At 44.6% G+C, this 22,235-nt stretch overlaps 1 protein-coding gene across 2 annotated transcripts in view; it reads right to left on the bottom strand.

The window, feature by feature from the left end:
* Positions 1–16,792, bottom strand: part of LOC149313425 (patched domain-containing protein 4-like) — a 103,248-nt gene extending 86,456 nt beyond the window's left edge. Inside the window, exon 1 of one of the 2 annotated variants that reach the window (XM_089519090.1) lies at positions 16,141–16,792. In XM_089519090.1, coding sequence (XP_089375216.1) covers positions 16,141–16,779 — 639 coding nt within the window. In that variant the 5' untranslated portion in view covers positions 16,780–16,792. The remainder of the gene's footprint in view (positions 1–16,140) is intronic. The other variant, XM_089519091.1, reaches the window with a different exon arrangement.
* Positions 16,793–22,235: the final 5,443 nt, after the last annotated feature.

Here is a 22,235-nt window from a genome sequence, read left to right as displayed (position 1 = left end):
AGCCTATTGCTCTGTTCAGTATACGTTCCCAGAGGTATAAAGAATTAAGGGGATATGAAAAGAACATTCTCTTTAGGGAGCTTTAAAAAAAACAAATGGACATATTTTGCTATAACTTGATTTATGATTCTGTAAGAATAGAGAATCTACTGCTGCCCATCTCATCAATCATTTTAGTTTCAAAGGAATGGAAATAAGCCATAAATTCAAAGAACAGAGTTGACTTGAACTCTAGTAGGATACCCACCAGATCCATTGCAGAGATGAACTACTATGTCTTTTTTTAAAAAATGAAGTATTTGCTGCATGACTTTGAAGGTGAACTATACGAAGCACAATCCAGAAATAGCTTTCGTCTTCCTACAAATTCTGTTTTATTATTTGCATTCACACACTAAATGAACAGAATAAGTGCCACAAATGCAAAGAAAGAATGACTCTCCAGGGACAAAACAGTTGAAGTGTCCTTCCTGCCATTGCCATCCACCATAGTGTGAGTCCCCTTTACAAAATAAATAACAACAATGCCTGAGGAGGAGCAGGGCTTTAGTTTCCATGTGAATAGAGATGGGGGTATTGATCCTTTGCTTTCTATTGTGGTGCCTACCCAATCAGGCCCTAATTTTCTTATCTTCCTCAGACCAATGTTTCCATACAAGCCAATGGAAACCTAGCAGGGGAAGCACTCCCAAATGGTGACACAGAGGACAGCAAAGGGCTGAAACTCTCCTCTTCTCCATCAGGGTATATCCATCCATATCTTCTCTCTGCTGCTGCTTCTTAAAAGGCAATGGATGGATATTATTCTCAAATGCCTCTTAGTTTATGCATGAAGTCTCCAAAAGGCTGCAGAATTTTCCAAGTCATCTAACCATGCTTGCAACACCATGAATACATGATTGTATTCATTCAGTCCAGCAACCTGCCAGGTTTGGGTTTTTTCTTCTGTTTTAAGCAAGAGGCAAGAACAGAAAGTCAGGTTTAGCAAGAACAAATCACATGTTGTGAAGGCTTTCCTCACAGTAAAACCATCAGCCCTCTCATTCTTACTTGATATGGCTAGAAGCAGCCTTAATGTCTGTAGATGTAAGCTGCTACCATACTATGTTTTTAAATCATCAATTCAATTCTGAGCTTTTCTCTTATGATTTCACCTGTTATTTGATGTCACTTACTGAGGGATCGTACTGCAACATCCAAGTGATCATTTCCATACCAGAAGAGGAAAACAGTGCTCAATCTGGGGGAAATGGAGCAGATGATGCAGTAGGAGAATCGCAGGACAGAATATGTCAAGAGGTAATACAGGAATACTTGGCTACTCTGAGTGAATTCAAATCTCCAGGGCCAGATGAACTTTATTCAAGGGTACTAAATGAACTGGCAGAAGCAATCTCAGAACCACTGTCAATAATCTCTGAGAAATCCTGGAAAACAAGAGACATCCCAGCAGGAAGACAAATTATGTCCCCTTCTTCAAGAGAAAGCAGGGAAAGGACCCAAACAATTACCACCCATTCAGAATGACATCAATACAAGGAACTATTGGAGAGAAGATAATTAAACAGACAATCTGTAAGCACTTAGACAGGAAAGCCATGATCACTAAAAGTCAAAATTGGTTTCTTAAAAACAAGTCATGCTAGACTAATCTTAGCTTCTTCTTTTTTATACATAGAGTAGCTTGGCAGATGAAGAGAATGCTATGGATGTAGCATGTCTTAATTTCAGTAAGGCCTTTGACAAGGTCCACCATGATATTCTTGCAAACAAGCTAGCAAAATATGGGCTAGACAATGCTACTATTTGATGGCTTTGTAATTGGTTTACTGGCCAAACCCAGAGCCTGCTTCCTAGTGGCTCCTCCTCATCCTGAAGTGACTAACACAGTGTCATAGGATTGTGTCTTGGGCCGAATGCTATTCAATATCTTTATCAATGACTTGGATGATGGAATAGGAGACATATTTATAAAATCTGCATATTACATTAAATTAGGAGGGGTACCTAATACCCCTGAGGACAGGATCAGAATTCAATTGACCTTAACAATTTCAACAGGGAGAAATGCAAGTTACTATACTTAGGCAGAACAACTGAAATGCATAGATTTAGGATGGGTAACAGCTAGTTTGACAACAGTACATGCAAAAGGGATCTAGGAGTCTTAGCTGACAACAAGTTGAACATGTCAACAATGTGATGTAGTAGCTAAAAAAATATGATCCTAGGCTGCATCATTTGGAGTGTAGTGTCTAGATTGAGGGAAGTAATAGTACCACTCTATTCTGCATTGGTCAGACTTCATATGGAATATGGTGCCCAGTTCTGGGCAGCACAAGTCAAGAAGGATATTGCAAACTGGAGCATGTCCAAAGGAGGGCGATCAAAATGGTGAAAGGTCTGGAAGCCATGCCCAATGTAGAATAGCTTAGGGAACAGGATATGTTTACTCCAGGGAAGAGAAGATTAAGAGGTGACATGATAGCCATGCTTAAATATTTTAAGGGACATCATGTTGTGGATGGGCTGCCTTGTTTTCCACTGCTCCAGAGACTAGGACATGGAGCAATGGATTCAAATTGCATGAAAAGCAATTCTACCTAAACATTAACAAGAACCTTCTGAGGGTAAAAACCGTTTGGCCATGGAATATGCTGCCTTGGAGTGCCGTGGCGTCTCCTTTTTTGGAGGTCTTTAAACAGAGGCTAGATGGTCATCTGTCAGGGGTGCTTTGACTGTGTATTCCTGCATGGCAGAGGGTTGGCTGGATTGTCCTTGTGGTCTCTTCCAACTCTATGATTCTATGAAAATTCTCACTTCTTTGTTCTTTCCAAATTGCATAATGTAGCTTCCAAACTTTCATGCAAGGTATCAGTGGATGATAATATATACTGTAAATACTTTGGAACATGCATAAGAGAGCAAGGCAACATGAGAAAGTGCATAGAAAAGTATGAGAAAGGGCTGCATTCTCAAACAGCCAGTAAAAGCTAACCCATTTAATAGTTGACAGATCAATAGTCTTCAGACAATGATGTTTATCACACTATGCTCTTAAAGAGCTACTATTCCAGTGTGACTCCTCTAGCAGCCTCCTGTTGCATGCTGGGATTGGCAGTTTTAAGGAGCTGAACTTCTCTGCCTGAGAATTCTAAATACCCCTCCTTAAAACTGCCAATCCCAGCATGCAACAGGAGGCAGCTAGAGGAGTCACACTGGAATAGTACCTCTTTAAGAGCATAGTGTGATAAACATCAATGAGACGGAAATACCAGGGACAGCTGTAAAGAATGGAAATTATTAGCAGCCACTTGATTTCTGACAACTGAAGATATAACTTAAAATATGCCAGACAAGCTGAAGTCCGAAATAGTATACATTTCGCACTCACCCACACAATTCTATGGAGTAAAATGTGTGTGCATAAAATGTCACCTGTACCTACATATGAAATTAGTAAAAGCCAGACCAACAGATAGTCATAGATCCAAAACACACTGCTGAAATAACTCAGTTTGAGACTGCTTTAACTGTCCTGGCTGAATGCAAGCAAATCTTGGGAACTGTAGTTTATTGTGGCATCAGAGCTCTCTGCTAGCAAAGGCTAAATGTCTCACAAAGCTACAGTTCCCAGAATTCCCAGCACTGAACCAGGGCAGTTAAAGTGGTCTCAAACTAGATTATTTATGTAGTGTTTTGGACCATAAATGATGGAATCGGAGTTTATATCCCTGATTAAAACATTTCTGTGCTTTTTCAAATTCTCCAGTTTTACTGAGTTGCAGGGACATTCCTCATGAGTACTCTTGGCATTCAGCATGCCACCATTTCTGAGCAATGCCCTGGTTCAAGCTAATTCAGCTGGCCCACTTTTTGGGACAAGGACTAAGCTGGCAAGTGAAGGTGAGAGAGCTAGCCTCTCCATTATGAAGCCATCCATTATGAAGCCAAGCCCTCCCTCCAGTCCATCTGCCTTGGTCCAGGCCTCGGAGGTAGAGAGTAACTGCTGGACCTCATCCCCTTTCCCTCCACCACTCCCTTCTCCTTTTGTGTCATGTCTTTTTAGATTGTAAGCCCGAGGGCAGGGAACCGTCTAATTAAAAAGATTGTATGTACAGCGCTGTGTAAATTTACAGCGCTTCATAAATAAAGGTTAATAATAATAATAATAATGTAGGGTGGTGGTTGGGGGAGACAAGCCTAGCCATTTATTACAGTCGGCCCTTCTTATACACAGATTTGTAAATACATGGATTCAAGAATCCACAGTTTGAAAATGTTCAAAAAAAGTATAAATTTCAAATATTGAACCTTGATTTTCCATTTTTTATAAGGGACATCATTTTGCTATGTCATTATATTTAATGGGACTTGAGCATCCACAGATTTAGTTATCCACGGGGGATCTTGGAACCAAACCACAGCGTATAACAAGGGTCCACTGTACCTGGTTCTCTGAGGTCTCCTTCCTCCTGAAAACAGAACTGTAGGAGCTCCACCTCATGAGTCCCAATGTTTCTGACCCTCAGCTGAGGAGACAAAGTGTATAGATCAGCCAGCCAGTATTTACTAAATAAGGGAGAAGTCATGGCATTTCATCCTAGGCCTATGTAAGAGCACCTTTAGAAGACCAAAACATTTCATACCTAACAGCTACGCATACAAGATGTTACAAGAAATTGTGTGGTCCATGTGCGAGGTTCTCTAATTAGGATTAACATGCTTTTTGACAGCTCTATAATTGATTGCTTTCTTAATTCATTCATCACTTTCTTTTAATTATAGTCAATTTCTGTTGATGCAATATGCAGCAGTTAACCAGGTCATGGTATCAGGAGCACACTGTCACAATACTGAAGGGCCTAATCTTGTGGCCAGGTGCTTCCTGGGCCCAATTCAAGTTATTGTTTTCAAAGCCTTAAATGGCACAGGGCTTGGCTCTCTAAGGGACCACCTGCCTGTTTTATTATGAATACATCTGAATATTAAGGCCTTCAGGAGAGATCCTTTTGAGAGCACCATTGCCAGTGGAGAGGCACTTGACCAGCACCTGAATGAGGGCCTTCTGTTCCAAGATTGTTCCATTTAGTCCCCTCACCCAATGCCCTCAGGAAGGGTGTGAAGTCATGTAACTACAAACTGGCCTTTTCAGCTGGTTTGGTGTTTACTGATCACCACCACAACTAAACTGCTGCCTAAATACCCTCAAGCCACCAGATCTCACCTGATCTTGGAAGCTAAGCAGGGTCAGATCTGGTTAGTACCTGGATGGGAGACCACCAATGAACACCAGGTGCTGCAGGTTGTACTTCAAAGGAAGAAACTTGCAAAACCACCTCTTGCCCTCCATAATGTAACAGGTGATATAACAGGTGAAATTCCTTGCCTAAGAAAATCCTATGAAATTCATGGGGTCACCATAAGCCAATGGGAAACTTGTGTGCACACTCACAATTAAACTACAGAAAAAACAGACTCCCTTAAGAAATTATTAATTTAAAGCATACTAAGGCAGACTAAAATGTGATATTAATGAGTAAACTGTTTAGCCCAAACTCTGGAACTGTTATGATAGCATTAACTGAAATTAAGCCAGCACTATCCAATACATGTCTACACTGAAGGAAATCCCATTAGATTCACTAGGCCTTGCTCCCAGATAAGTGGGCAAAGGATTAACATAGAGAACTTTAAAACAATGAAACACAGCATTTAAATTACATACAAAATACAAGTGTCTGAAAAACATTTTTTTTTAAAACCAGCTGATTGTTCGTTATGCGGTTAAGTCTGTTCAATCAATGAACTTTTTTTTAAAGGAAAAACTCTTTTTACTCTTTTTAAAGGAAAGAAAGGAAACTTCTTATCTTAAACTTCTTAAGTAGCATAAACTTGCATAAAAGACTGTGGTAATGACAAAACAGGATGTCAAATGATATGAAAGGGCCTGAACAGACAGGCCAAAATAAAGCTGCTTTGGGTCACTTTGAAGGTATGCTGTTTAAATGACACACAAGAAGCTGCACCAAAGCTGTGCTCCAGTCCTTAGGACTTGAGCATGGCTTTGGTGTGGCTTCTGGCCTCTTAGGACGCATGCAGCATTTAAATTGCATACTTCCAAAGTGACCCGAAGCAGCTTTATTTTGGCCTGTCTGTTCAGGCCCAAAGATTGGCTTCTTCTCCCCAGTCAGCAAGATATGGTGAGACAGTCTTTTATCCAATATTTCAGGTTCTGGGTTGGCAATGTGCTTGTATTCATATTGCTAAGGCAAATATGGAAAAGGGACTCCATATTCACATGCATTCTGATTGTCCATTCTTCAAAACCTTAATCCCATCTAATTTTGTAAGATGCACATTATTCATAGCTAAATTCAGGTGAAGACACCATGAAACCACAAGCTCCAGAAATACGGTGTGATTTGTCCTTTATTTATTTATTGCACTTATATCCTGCCTTTCTCTCAAAAGGAGATGGTTGGTAAGAGTCCGTCACATGACACCATACAAACAATACAGTTATCCCTCACTAACATCTGAGAGAGACATCACAAATTAATCACTCACACATAGCTTGAACATCTTACTCCACATCACTTCAGACTTAATAGTAGTAGTTCATAGTTGAGCTGAACTATTGTGAGTTGTATTCTTAAGTGAAAAGCAGGTGACACATATGGACCTGTGAATTAGCTCTCACTGAAATAGACTTTCTTCTCTCCCTCCACTTGGTTACGAACCCACTTTCATCTTCTTGCTCCCAGTTTAGTATCTTAATGGCATGCTAAGCACAGGCAAGCAGACCTCCACTGCTGCTTCACTAAGTGCATTTAAAATACGGTAACTTTATTTCATCTTGATTGAATTACTCTATGTAACACACTCTATGTCAGTGGTTCTCAACCTGTAGGTTGCGACTCCTTTGGGGGTTGAACAACCCATTCACAGGGGTCACTTAAGACCATCAGAAAACACATATTACTGTTAGTCTTAGGAACCGAGACACCGCTCCTTTTATGGTTGGGGGCCACCACAACATGAAGAACTGTATTAAAGGGTCACAGCATTAAGAAAGATGAGAACCATTGCTATTTGTGGATCTGCCTTTGCTAACTGTTCAAAACTTCAACAGGTCCAAAATGCTGAGGCTAGATAGTAACCAGGGCTGGTTACATGCAAATATAAATGCTGTCACCAGGGCTGGTTACATATAACTCCCTGGTTGAAACAGCTTCACTTGCTACCAATCTGTTACCAGACACAATTCAAAGTCTATAAAGCCCTATACATATTAGGTCTAGATCAAAGGTGACCAACTGTAGGAGGCCAGGGGGCTGCAGCCCACAACCCACACAGCCCCCTCACCACCAAAATATTACCCCCATTTATCCCCCAATACCTTCTAGGGCAGTGGTTCCCAACCTGTGGGTCGGCACCCCTTTGGGGGTCGAACAACCCATTCACAGGGGTCGCCTAAGACCATCAGAAAACACATATTTGCATGTAGCGATGAAAAACAATTGTATTAGATGCTGGAAGAATCTAGAGGAGAACTTACATCATGACCTAGAGAGACAACAGCGTGTGGGGTTTATTCAGATAACTATTGGAAGATCGGAAGGTTGGCAGTTCAAGGCCCAAGTGCTGCATTATGAGATGAGCTCCTGTCACTAGTCCCAGCTTCTGCCAACCTAACAGTGCAAAAGCAAGTTGATAAATAGGTAACACTTTGGTGGAAAGGTAACAGCATTCAGTACAGTCATGCTGGCCACATGGCCACCAGTCATCTTTGGACAATGCTGGCTCTTTGTCTTAGTAACAGAGATGAGCACTGCTCCCTACAGTTGGTTACAACTAAACATTAATGTATGCTTGGCTTTAAAGCTATGTATGAATATTTTAACTCTTGGCTGTAAAAGGTTTCACCCAGTCCTTGGCCCCAATTAATACCTTAGTGTCTGTGTTTTGAACTTACCGTATATACTCATGTATAAGTCGACCTCATGTATAAGTCGAGGGCAGTTTTTGGATCCCAAATCATGGATTTTGATATGCCCTGTGGATAAGTCGAGGGGCAAACACTGGAGGATGTTACAAAAGATCTAAGGGGGGTGGGGGAAACAAAGCACCACTTCCCTCCCTATATCTCACTCTCTGGACCTCTCCCAAGCATCAGTCAGCATGGAAAACGGGAAACAAACCTCAGCGTGCACATGCGCGCACGCACACACACACTTCCCCTTTCCAAAAGCATCTCCAAGGCACATGGCTTGTGAAAAGGAGGACAGACCCCACTGTCTCTCTGCTTTTCACCCCCAAGACTCCCAAGGCTCATAGCTTGCAGAAATAGAGGACAGGCCTTTCTCTCTCTCTGCTTTTCACCCCCAAGACTCCCAAGGCTCATAGCTTGCAGAAATAGAGGACAGGCCTTTCTCTCTCTCTGCTATTTACCCCTAGGACTCCCAAGGCTCATAGCTTGCAGAAATAGAGGACAGGCCTTTCTCTCTCTCTGCTGTTTACCCCTAGGACTCCCAAGGCTCATAGCTTGCAGAAATGGAGGACAGGCTTTTCTCTCTCTCTGCTATTCACCCCTAGGACTCCTAAGCTCATAGCTAGCAGAAATGGAGGACAAACCTTTCTCTCTCTCTACCTTTCACCCCCAGGGCTTCCAGGCAAAACTGGGAACAAGCCTGGGCATACTTTCTTTGTGTTCCTTCTCTCAAGCAGCAGCTAGTTGGGTCTGGCTCGGCAGGAAGGCTGAGAGCCTGGGAAACACACACACACACACACACACACACACACACAGGGGGAGAGGAGGGCCGGCGCAGGGGCTTCAAACAGGGAGCCGTTACAAGGCTACAGAGAAAGGTGGGCACTTCTTCTTTCACAAAATCTATTAGCATTAACTCACTGACCCTTCCATAAGTCTACCCAGGATTTTGGAGTTCATTTTGGGGCATACATTTTTCGACTTATAGTTGAGTATATACGGTAATTTTCTGGGCACTCTTCAATGCTGGACCCTTAAGTTGGACCCTCAATAGTAGTACATCCTAAATGTTATTGGAGCACAGATTTATCCCTATGTAGGAGATGTCATAGCTGGAGCATCTCAGTAGATGAAAGGTTCAGCATTCATAAAGGCTCCTTGAGCATCTAGTGATAAACCTGAATCCAGAAGCATTACCACAATGTTATCCTGACCCCTTAATGGGAGTTTTGGGGGTGTTAAACCAAGTGATTTGGGTTGCTTTTTTGCATAAAATGTTTTAATGAAAAATTGTATCCTGTTTATTATATTTATACTGTGAAACATCATTTTATGTATTAGAAAGTGTGATCAACCATGTTTTAATGCTTTCTAACATTAACAATCCAAAGTTATTAGGCTTTGATATTGCTTACAACTTTCAATAAAACTTTGGAAATTATATTGACAAGTCCATAGCCTACGTATTGGTGTATTGGGTCCAAAACAAACAGGCCAAAAGCGTTGCCTTCGGGTCAATCCGGGAGAGTGGCATACAGATAATGCATGCCCCTGGATCAGGACGAAGCTGTGCCATGGCTGCCTAAGGTGGCCCAAACTCAGCTGCAAAAGGAGCGAAAAAAGCGCGCCTTGCTAGTGGTCCGTGGCAGACCATGGTGGCCAGCAGACTCTGTAACGCAACATCTGGTTGCCACAGTCCTGCGCTGAACAGAGAGCAACCAGCAGTGGAGGGGCCAGAAGCTGCTCCAAACTGCCAGTCTACTTGACCCCTAGGAGTACACCAATATAGGACAAAATCTGAACATTAAATAGAAAATTACTGTTCAATTAGGGCTACTAGTTTAAATAATAATTGTTCTTTTAAATGTGCTCTTTTAAAGCAAATTATTTTTGTTGAACCTACGTTAATTGAAGGATTTTTTTCTGAATGACATATCTTATATTAAAGAGATTTAAAAGAAGGAACTGACACTAGTTACTAGTCTAACAATGAACAACTGCCAGTAAACTCTTAAAGTTAAAAGGTTTAAATTTAAACACTCATTGTTGTTCCAGTAAGAGAGCTAGAAAGTAGAAATAATACCCAGACTTTAATATGTGTGTGTCTCTGTGTCTGTGTGAATTATCAGTTTTAAAAACAAGGAGTGATTTTTTTAAAAGTCATTCCCCTAAAACCATCCCGGTTTAAACCAGCCAACCCTGGGATAAGGCCCAGCTTATTGTCACCTAGCCCTCTACTGATTCAATTTCAGTGCTTCCTCTGCTTCACAAAGAACTAAGAAATGGTATATATTGGTGACAACTCATCTCATATCCTTGGATAATCACTCTTTATGCATATGTTGAGGATCATGGGGACATGATTAAATTCTATGAAATCTCATAAAATATGTTTGACAGTGTTGAGTAACAGTCTCCAGTATGACCTTCTGATATCATCTCTGAAAGGTAGGAGGGAAACCATCAATCACAACACTGCATTTCCCCATCTCTGCTATTCAGGAGGATATCATGGCTCAGAGTTTCAGAAGAAATCACATGTTTAAATTTACCTCTACCCTCTTTCTGAAAACAGATAATCTATCAGGGAGACCCAAATCCAGCCTGAAAGTGGTCTATGTAGCCTCATGAAGGAATGCCTAGAGCAGTCTAGCTACCACTTTGAAACTGGATGATGGTTGTTATAGTCCTTTATGTCTAGGGAAAGCTAGCTTCATAACCACCTCTTTACAGGTATTCAGGTCCAACACCACTTATTAGGACCATTCCCTCCTTGGAAACATGTGATTCTAAGGCGGATAGTCAACCACAATAAAGACTGAATAGACATGAATCTCCACAACTCTTCAGGCTGCAACAATGGGAAAGTTATCATGCAACACTGAATCTACTCTGGGTGTATTGAGACATCTAATTTGTGATAGATGTGAATGATTTTATCCTCAAGTGTCTTGCAAACATGTTACAAGGTACTTCAAGAAGCGCTTACACATCCCCTATGAACCAAGTTGAAGAAAATTCTGGACATCCTGGAAAAGCTCTGCTGATGCAACACAGACTGAAGTAATGATGCTCCATCACTATTACTGCTGCCACATAGTCAGCATGAGAATGTGCTGTTGTCTCCACATGGGTGCTTTGTCCTCAGGTTTTTTACAATGTTCCAGTCATCTCCCTATCTGCTTCATTGCCCCCTGCTCCCTGGTGAAACAAACACATTGCCAAGCAGGCAGCAGTGCACAGCAGGAAGAGGTGTTTGTGAACTATTGTGACAACCGTTTGAGTTATTCCATAGAGAAACCTAGCTTTCATCTGAATGGCTAGCTGGAAATTCTTGAAGGCCCTCTGGAATCTATTAGATTCCATCAATCTCTGAGACTAGAGCATTTTGATAGTCCAAACACCCTCTGTGGAGAATAGAAGCAGCCTTGAGCTTTTGCCAGGGCATGGTGACACAACAGAAATACAAAATAAACCTGAAATACACACACACACACACACACACACACACACACACACCCCTAGACCACTGCCTATTCACCCACTGAAGTATATAACCCTACCACATATGTGGCTGATGCAATATTGAGAGAGTCACATTGCTATATAAATCTGGAAATTACACAGATTGTTAAAACATTAAAAAGCCAGTTTATTTTGTATTTCTGATCAAGAGGGAAGATTCAATAAGGACAAAGAAACAGCTTTAATAGTTTCCCGATAATTTCAAAGGTAGACTTTTTTTTAACCAACAAAGTCATCTCTTCTAGTTTGAAAGATACTCTAGACTCCTAAGGTTTAGAACTGAAGGAGAAAAGGCCTATTTTATGTGTTGTATTTCTCCTACACTAAAGAGATAATTTCTAAGAAAGGAAATGCATGAATTCTGTGTTAGCTGAATTTTTCCAACTTCAGTTAAGGACATTTATGCACATTTCCCCATATGGGAATCATGTCCCATCTAGGGCACTGTCGTTATTGTGTGCCTTCAAGTCATTTCCGACTTGGCAGCCCTAAGGTTCATGGGGTTTTCCGGACTTGAGAGTATGTGACTTGCCCAAGGTCACCCAATGGGTTTCCATGGCTGAGCAGGGCTTGGAACCCTGGTCTCCAGAGTCACAGTCAAACCCTGAAACCACTACACCACACTGGCTCTCAGGCACTACTGTCAAAGGGAAAGTGAATCTAGGAAATGTGAAGAAAGAAGCATGTGAAGCAAAATCCAGCAAAAGTTAGTAGTGGTGAAGCCCTAGTGAAGTTGGTGGCATAAGACATGCAACACAATCCTTTGCATGATGAAATAGAATTAAGTGTCACTGTGTTTAATGGAGCTTACTTGCCTTTAAGGACTGCAGACTTGATTGTGATTAACGTGCCCCGTTTATCTCAATGGGATTTAAACATGACTAACTTATTGTGGAACATGTTTAATGGCTTCCAGATAGGTCTTTGACCTCCAGCTGGTGGGGTCAGCACTCAGAAGAGGTGGAACATCACTACTGCCAATGGCCTAGATCCAACTGCTTGCTCCACTCAGAGTAGAGCCTTTAAATCAATGCAATCTATGCGTTCACCTACCCAGTCCCCTTTGATTCACTAGGTCATTCAGACTTTTTGTTTGTTTGTTAGCAGAATGGTGCAAATAACACATTTACATGTTCCAGGTTTGTTATTCACACTATTGAACCACATCTCTGTGCATCTCTGTGAGCATTTGTGCCAGCACGCAAATAAACATGGAGTCAATGACGTAAATGTATTCAAAATGTGTTCAAGGAATGCAGAGTTTAAATCCGGGTCTATTCACATAAGCTATTCACACTGCCGACGATGCAATTTTTTTAAAACTCAGCAAAAAAATTGGTATTATCTCAGATTAAGTCAGTTGCCAGCTTCCCCCCCCCCCAAAAAAAAAAAAACTTAACCAGGTGCATTCTGCACGCATGTAAACAACAGAGGTTCAACCCGGATTCATCCTGGGTTGTTTTCACTGTCTGAATAACCCCCCAGGTCTGTTATAGCTGGGACTAGCCATTGGATTTGAGTGAAGAAAATGGCTTCCTAGAAGTGGCATTGGGTTAATGCGTGGTCTAGTTCTGAGAAGTCTACTGCTGTAGAGAACAACATCAATCTAGGTAAGGCCCCAGTTCCTCAGCCACTGATGCCATTACTAAGGTTTGTAATGAAAGCAAAGGTTGTTCCCCTTGTTGCATACAACAGCTATTTACTTACCTGAAAGCCAATGCACTGTAGTGATTTGAGTGTTAAACTTGGACACTGAGAGACCAGAGTTTGAATCCCCACTCAGGCATCAAAAGCCACTGAATGACCTTGGGCAAGTCACACACTCTCAGCCTCAGAGGGAGGCAAAGGCAAACCCCTCTTAGCAAATCTTGCCAAGAAAACGTTGAGATAAGTTTGTTTAGGGTCACCATAGTCACAAATGAACACGACAACAAACCTACTTTTCTTTCTTTCTTTTTGCCAACCCATTAACCCATGCACATTTCCCCATATGGGAATCATGTCCCATCTAGGGCACTGTCGTTATTGTGTGCCTTCAAGTCATTTCCGACTTGGCAGCCCTAAGGTTCATGGGGTTTTCCGGACTTGAGAGTATGTGACTTGCCCAAGGTCACCCAATGGGTTTCCATGGCTGAGCAGGGCTTGGAACCCTGGTCTCCAGAGTCACAGTCAAACCCTGAAACCACTACACCACACTGGCTCTCAGGCACTACTGTCAAAGGGAAAGTGAATCTAGGAAATGTGAAGAAAGAAGCATGTGAAGGAAAAAGCCCTCAACCCCTCCCCAATAATTTATAAGGCAACCCCACCACCACCATTAAATGCTTCCCAGAGAGGTGTTTGGCTTCAAGACACCTTCACCCAGCTTGCAAAAATCACCAGGAACTGATGCCAAAAATCAACAGAAGCATGATCCAGAAGCAGAGGTCCAGTGCTACTGAGGAGCACTGTTTGCCAATGTTTCCCTTAGAAATGGTCCTCCTCACTGCAGCCCCCCCCTCCCGAAAATCCTGCCATTTGTGCAAAATTGTCTTTCAGCAATAGAATGAACAAATCTTACACAGGGGAACTGAGGACTTGCAGAGTTTTATAATTAAAATATAATAATAATAATAATAATAATAATAATAATAATAATATGATTTATGGGTTTAATAATGTCTGGGTGTGTGGAATATAAAATTAAACGTGGGTTATTATGAAAGAATAAACTTGTTTCGTTATCGGCTGTCATGGTGAGAGAACTTCACTGTGACTGGGCTTCTTTTTGTGGGATTGGAGATTTGTGTGATGGGGCCGCAGTTGCTCTTTGAAGGGAGGGAGCAGCTAGGCTGCTTGGAAGCTGGGGCTTGAAGGAAGAAATGGGAAGTCCTTATCTAATCTGGTTTGTTTGGCTTTGTGAGAATGGCTTGAATGAAATCAGTTCCAACATGATTAGAACATGGACAGTTTTCGAGGTGGTCAGTTGTAAGGCAGTGTTACCTTGGGTCAGTTAAGGCTGACAGCAGAAAGTGCCTCCTCAGGTGGTACTAGTGACTGACTAGTAAGACCTACCAGTGACCAACTACTTCTGCAAGAAGAGAAGTATATCTACCAATGTCAGCTTGCCTCAGTTTCTCCTTCTATCCTATTCTCACATCAGCCTGTGACTCTTTTTCGTCTTCATTTTTGCACACTATCGTATACTTTTGAGCACATATGTAATTCCCCAAGGCACTTTTTCCTCACGTAATGCTTTGCATGGACGTCTTGGTAGTCTCCCTCACTAACATATACCCGTTTGGGAAGTGCATTTTTGTTATAATATACATTTTATGAGGACTTTCTCCTGAGAGAGCTGCGTCACAGAATTACCAACACTATGTTCTAGCTGAGATGAGGAACTTCCTGACAGTAAGGTCTGTTTGACAGTAGAACACACTCCCTCAGAAAGTGGTGGAGTCTCCCTCTTTGGAAGTCTTTAAACAGAGGCTGGACAGCCATCTGTTGGGGGTGCTTTGATTGAGAGTTCCTGCACGGCATGAGATTGGACTGGAGTGGCCCTTGATTCAGGAAGTCTGTCTCAAAGTCAGTGTTGCCCATTTCTGGGAATTCCCTGGAATCTGGAGAATTTAATTAATTTCTTTCTGGGGATTTTGACTGAATATTCTGGTAACTATTGGGGATTTGGGATTTTGGTAAAAAAAATCCAGGGGAATATCTTTGAGGCTTGTTGGCAACATTGCCCAAAGTGGCAAAGGAATGAAATTGAGACACACCATCTTTGTTCAATGGGTGTCCTTAAATTAAACCTTCCAGGGGAGGAGGAGGAGGAGGAGGAGGGATGCTGCTGAAGGAAGGCAAGCAACAGCCGCCTTTTCTGGCTCTGCGCTTGCCTCAGGATGTGAAGGTCCGAAGCGGTCAGGCAGGGGGAAACTTCCAGCCTCCCGCCGCCTCCGCGCCTCCTCTGCTCAGGGATGGATGGCCCTGATGCGGCAGCCTCCAGGCAGAGGAGCCGATGAGGGGCCGAATTCCTCGAATGCTGCAGGGCTCCCGAACAGCGCAGCAGCGGAGGGAGGGATGGGAGGGAAGCCCATGGGCAGGAGCGGGCAAAGGGGGGCCCTGGGCTAGGTCTCCTGGTCGGCGCTGGTTTGGCGGAGGCTCTGCAAGCCCCCCAGCTCCAGCCCTCCCTTGCAGCCCCAGCCACCCGCCTGCCAGGATCCTTGCCCGGCTAGGCTTGAGACTGTATGTATGTAACACACTCTTTGGAGATCTTGTCACCTGCCTTGACTCCCCGTGAAAAGGCGGACTAGAAATAAATCATCATCGTTATTATTACTGTGCTGGCCAAATGGCTGTACTGTAATAAAGTTGTTGTTGTTATTATTATTATTATAGATGGTAAGCCTGAGGGTAGGGAACCGTCTAATTAAAAATAATAATAGCTGTAAGCTGCTCTGAGATCCTTTAGGGCTGAAGGCTAGAAATATCAATACCTTCAATCAATCAATCAATCAGGTCTTGCCACCGGGTGTTCCCTGCATTCCCGTGTACTGCCTTGTTACTATACCTGCCAAGCAAGGCCCCCCAACCCTTCCCCGGAGGAGTAGTAGTAGTGGCGGTGCCTGGGGCAGGAGGCGTACCTTGAGGCGGGTGTTGGGGTAGCTGAGGGGCAGCCCCCGGGCCGCGCTCTTGTTGGAGGCCAGGGCCGCCTGCTGCTGCAGCCGGAGCTCCTCCAGCACCGCCACCACGTCCTCCAGCGCGCACGCCTCCGCCTCCGCCTCCGGCCCCCGATGCTGCTGCTGCTGCTGCTGCTGCTCCTGTTCCCGCAAGACGCACAGATGGGAGAAGGTGTAGTTGTAGCCCCGGTGGGGCACCTGCATCTCCATCACGGCGCGGTGGATCCGCAGCAGGCGCTCGGCCTGGAGCAGGACGTTGGCGCCGGGCTTCCTGGCCAGCAGCAGGGCCCTCCCGAAGCGCCCCGGCGGGTGCAGGGCCGAGTAGAGCTGCGCCTTGGAGCGCTCCAGCGGGAAGAGGCTGCCGGCCAGGCGCCGCTCGATCTTGGCCAGGCTGTGGCTGGGGGCCACCAGCGCCTCCAGCTCCTCCGCTGCCGCCGCCGCCTCCGCCGCTGGGGCCCCGCGGAAGCCCCGCAACACGCTCGAGCCCAGCGCCAGCGTCAGCACCGCCGGCACCGTCAGGAAGAAGACCGGGTGCCGGCTCACGAACAAGCCCAGGCGCCGGCACCAGGCGCGCAGGGCCCCGTGCAGCGCCTGCCGCAGCATCCTCCTCCGCCTCCTATGCCCATGCCAGCAGCAGCGCCTACGCCCCCAGCGCCCCACTCGGCACCGGCACCAGCACCAGGGCCATCGCGGCAGCCGAACAGCCAGCCAGCCAGCCTCGTCCCCGGCTCTGACTGCAGCAAGTTGCAGCAGCACCACCGACGCCCAGCCCCGGCCAGCGCCGCTTCTCCTCAGCCAAGGAGGGAGGGAGGGAGGGAGGGAGGGCCAGGCAGGAGGAGGCGCGGAGGGAGGGAGGGAGGGGAGGGGGTTCCCTCTGGGCTTTCCTCTCCCTGCCCCCCGTCCCCTCCCCTCGCCCTGCAGGACTAGCGCCGCCACAGGTTCATTTCAGCCCAGCAGGGATGCCCAAAGCCCCCCTCCCCCCATTTGGAGCATCACTAGCACTGTGGCCAGAGCTCCTCCTCCTCCTCCTCCTCCTCCTTCGCCAGGACCTGTCCTACATTTCTGTCCAGGAGGAATCCCCAAAGGTCTTCCATATGGACCATCACTCTGGGTGACCAGAGGTCTTCCTCCTTTGCCAGGACCTGTCCTCCATTTCTGTCCAGGATAAGAGTCCCAAATGTTCCCCCATTTGGAACAAGACTAAGGAGCGTGTGACCAGAGATCTTCCTCTTTTGCCAGGACCTGTCCTCCTCGTTTCTGTCCAGGAGGAATCCCCAAAGGTCTCTCTCCCCCCCCCCCCTTTTGGAGTAAGACTAAGGAGCACATTGAATTCAGGGTGGCCAGAAGTTCTCCTCCTCCTCCTTTGCCAGGACACATCCTCCATTTCTGTCCAGGAAGAATGCCCAAAGACCCTTGGGGATTCCTCCTGGACAGAAATGGAGGACAGATTCGCTCAGCATGGGGGAACCTTTTAGAATTCCTCCCGGGCAGGAGGCTGAAATGGTGGACAGGTGGCAATGGACCTGTCCTCCATTTCAGCCTCCTGAAAGGACTATGACCAAGAAGGACGCTGAGGACAGGGGGACCAGAGGTCCTCCCCCTCCTCCTCTGTCAGGACCTGCCCTGTTTCCAGGAGGCATCCCACCATGTCCTCCACTTGGAGCAGGACTAAGGAGCCCACTGAGTACAGGGGGACCAGAGGCTCTCCTCCTCCTTTCCCAGGATATGTCCTTCATGTCAGCCTCCTGCCCAGGAGGAATCCCAAGAGGTCTCCCATTTGGAGCATCACATGCAGGGAGGCCAGTGGTCCCCCTCCTTTGCCAGGGCCTGTCCTCCATATCTGTCCAGGAGGAATCCCCAAAGGTTCCCCCATTTTGAGCAGGACTAAGGAGCACACTGAATTCAGGGTGGCCAGAGGTCTCCTTTTCTAAGACACGTCCTCCATTTCTGTCCAGGAAGAATCCCCAAAGGAGCATGAAGCACTCTGGGGACAGGGTGGCCACAGGTCCTCCTTCTTTGCCAGGAGTTGTCCTCTGTTTCCAGCCTCCTACCCAGGAGGAACCCCAAGAGGTCCTCCATTTGGAGCAGGACTGAGAATTACATTGATAAAAAGACTGTGTTTTTAGGTGGTGCTTGGTCCTATCCTCCATTTTGTCTGGAAGGTCCTCCTTGGCGGTGAGGACTGGGAGCCCTGGAGGAGGGGGCTGTGTCTCTCGCCTCCCACCCTGCCTCCCTCCCTGAGCCCCTCCAAGCCAGAGGGCTCGGGCCTGGCTGGGAAGACCCCCGGCAAGGACGCCTCCCTGCCTGCCTGCCTCCCCGCCACTCCTCCAGCCAGGCCTGCCTTCTCCTCATTCCCCGGCCCCACAGAAATGTTATTGCCTGTCTCTTTGGCCTGTTACAGACTGCCAAAATAAAGCTGCTTGGGGTCTCTTTGGAGGTATGCTGTTTAAATGATGTATGGGTCCTAAGAGTCCGGAGGTCGTGCAAAAGCCACACTCCATTCCTAAGCACTGGAGTGCAGCTTTGGTGCAGCTTCTGGATTCTTAGAATGCATGCATAATTTAAACAGCATACCTCCAAAGAGACCCAAAGCAGCTTTATTTTGGCAGTCTGTAACAGGCCATAATCCCTCCTCATTCTCCTCCTCTCCTCGCAACCAATCCAACGTGCTCCTCCTTGGAAAGAGCGGGAACTGCCCTGCTAACTAAGCCACACATGACGACCATTTGGGGCCCTACATTTCAGAGTTAATTCAGTTTGACACCACTTTAACTGCCACATGGCTCCATGCCGTGGAATTCTGGAACTTATCCTTTGTTGTGGCACCAGAGCTTTGCTCTACTCTCAGTAGGGTCCTCTCAGAGCTTTGCTCTGGTGCCACACCAAAGGACTGTGCCCAGAATGCCATAGCATGGCGCCATGGCAGTGAAGGTGGTGTCAAAACGGATTATTTCTCCTATGTGGATCAGTGGCATCACTTGGGAGGGGTGTGTGTGTGTGTACTGCACCGGTTGCCACCCTCAGAATGGCTGACACCTCTGCTCCCAAAACATCTGCCCTTGGTCTGTGGCATTCATTAAAACACTGAAGGGACGATGTGAGTGGGGTGAGGCTCAGTGGGAGGACAAAGGAGAGGTCCTGGGGTTAGGTGGGTTTCTTAAAGTTCAAATTTCAAAAAAATCTTCTTTTCACCAGATTTTCATTTGAAGCCCATGAGACTATGGCCTGTTACAGACTGCCAAAATAAAGCTGCTTTGGGTCTCTTTGGAGGTATGCTATTTAAATGATGCATGGGTCCTACGAGTCTGAAGGTCGCGCCAAAGCCACACTCCATTCCTAAGCACTAGAGTGCAGCTTTGGTGCAGCTTCCGGATTCTTAGGATGCATGCATCATTTAAACAGCATACCTCCAAAGAGGCCCAAAGCAGCTTTATTTGGGCAGTCTGTAACAGGCCAATGGTTCAAAACACCCTGCAGAAATAATCCAGGCTGAGGTTGCTTTATTTGCCCTGCCTCAGTGCTAGGGAATCCTGGGAAGTGTAGTTTTGTGAGACCTTGAATCTTCTCTGTCAGAGAGCTCTGGAGCTACAATAAACTACAGTTCCCAGGATTCCCTAGCATTGAGCCAGGGCAGTTAAAGCGGTCTCAAACTGGATTATTTCTGCAAGGTGTTTTGGATCTCTGCCTACATAAATACATTTAGGTTGTGCGTATGATATTGTAATTTAAAAGTATAAGTTTACTTGTGCTAGTTATTATTATTATTATTAGCCTTTATTTATAAAGCGCTGTCAATTTAGTTGTTTATATCGTCACTGTTGCCATTAGGTTCTGTGACATATGGGGATTATGATGTAAGAGTAGCATTAGTACAAAAAACCATGACTGTGCAAACGACACATTTTTCATGGGGGGGGGAGCTACTGTTTTCATACAGCCCTCTAGAAATCAGGAGGTTTTGTGTGTGGTAAACATGTTCTTTGGTCCAATCTCCCCCCCCCCACCCCCGCTTATTACTACAACCCTTAAAGACCAGGCTAACGGCGACCTCCCAGAGGACATTTTCTGCAACCGCTCCCAATTTATGGAATGGCCTGCCGGACGAGATCTGTCACATTAACAATCTAGAGAGCTTTTAAAAAGCCATTAAGATGGATCTCTTCCGGCAAGCCTTCCTGGAATAAAATACTTAGCCATGGACAAGACTTCTCATCTAGTGACTCTGCCCATGATGATTTTTGTTTGTTTCGATTAGTTGGTTTTTAATCTTATACTGTTTAATCTTGTTTTAAGGGGGGGGGGGGCACTGTGTATATATAGTTGTATTTTAACTTGCTGTACGCCACTTTGATTGCTTGGCAAAAAGCGGGATAGAAATAAAAAAAATATTATTTTAATTTATTGTTTTCCCTTTTGTGCAAAAGAAGTGGGGATTGCACAAAAAAATGGTATTTGCTTATGAAAATCATGTGTGTTTTCCATGAAAGAAAAAAAATGTTCTGTTTGCAGATTTTCAGACAAAAATACTGGTTGTAGATACTCAAATGTTTTTGTCTGTAATTAGTTTTTACACCAAAATTCATTATTTCACAAGAGAGAGAGAGAGAGATGCAGGCTTATGCAATGTGTTTTTGCAGTAAAAAAAAATCTAGCTTCCCCCCCCCCCCCCCACAAAATAATGTTTTTCACACACACAAAGACTGCTTCCAGATAGGCACATGACTTTTTGTAGAAGCTTGCTGCATTTTTCTTCAAAAAGACAGTTTTGCACACAAAAACGTAGAACCAATGTGTTGTGCAAAAATGTGTTTTTGTGCTAAAACCCTGTGAGTATCTTTTTGCAGAATTTTCTGAAACACTTTGGGATATGGCGATATAGTAGTCCTTTAGTATCCGTTTGGGTTTGGTTCCAGGACCTCCATGGATAACAAAATCCGAGGATGCTCAAGTCCCATTAAATACAATGGCATTGCAAAATGGTGTCCCTTATATAAAATAGAAAATCAAAGTTTGCTGTTTGGAATTAATGCTTTCCCCCCCAGTATTTTCAAACTGTGGATGCTTGAATCCGTGGATAAAAAATACAGTGGTACCCCGGGATACGAAATACCCAGGTTACGAAATTTCCGGGATACGAAAAAATCCCATAGGAAATAATTGTTCCGGGTTACGAATGTTTATTCGGGTTACGAAAAAAATTTTTGGTGCTTTTTTCGGCTTTTTCGCACGAAACGCGGCTTTTCCCCATTAGCGCCTATGGCGATCCGGCTTACGAAGGCTTTTCGGGTTACGAACGGCGCCCCGGAACGAATTAATTTCGTAACCCGGGGCACCACTGTACATGGATGAGTAGGATTGACTGTACCAGGTAAAAATGGTGCAAAATGCTTGCCATTGTGTTATTTTTCTTATCCGGATTTCCCAGAGTGCCAAGAAAACAATTTTCCCCCAGCTAGGTAATGAATAACAGCGGACACTATTTACAAGCCCTACCATAGAATAAACCTTTGTTCTTGTGCCCAAGGAACATTATCCTTACACCTTATTTGCCTTCTGGAGAGAGTGTAAAATGCATCCCTTCCATTTGGCCTGTGGTTTCATTTGTGTTCATTTGTGTTCTGGTGCTGTGGTTTTTTTTCCTATTTATTAATTTCACTTATGATTAACTGTAATGAAGGCGTGACTGGTTGTTTTGTTAACTGTTTTGATTTTGGTCTGTTTCTCAATGTAGGTTGCAATGAGAGCTTGAAAGGGTATCCAAATATATATATATATATATATATATATATATATATATATATATTCTCCCATACATAATACTCACAAAACTGACAAACTTGGCAAAAGTATATATGATAAATGTCAAAAGGCTGACATTTAGCAGCACAGTTTTATACACTTTAATGAAAATGTCAGAAATCTCTGTCGTGCCTGCAGGGTGGGGTGGGTGGCTTGATATTTACTATACATACCCTGCAGGCTATGGCATTTACTGATAAATATCATAAAGCTCCACATTTTCAAATCTGCAGATATAACAATATGTCAGTGGAACAGAG

Source organism: Sceloporus occidentalis, unplaced genomic scaffold (genome assembly GCF_023333645.1).
Source record: "Sceloporus occidentalis isolate IW3139 unplaced genomic scaffold, rSceOcc1.0.p SCAF_4, whole genome shotgun sequence".
Taxonomy (NCBI): Eukaryota; Metazoa; Chordata; class Lepidosauria; order Squamata; family Phrynosomatidae; genus Sceloporus; species Sceloporus occidentalis.
The sequence above is the reverse complement of the archived record's forward strand: the minus strand, read 5'-3'. Positions and strand labels throughout refer to the sequence as shown.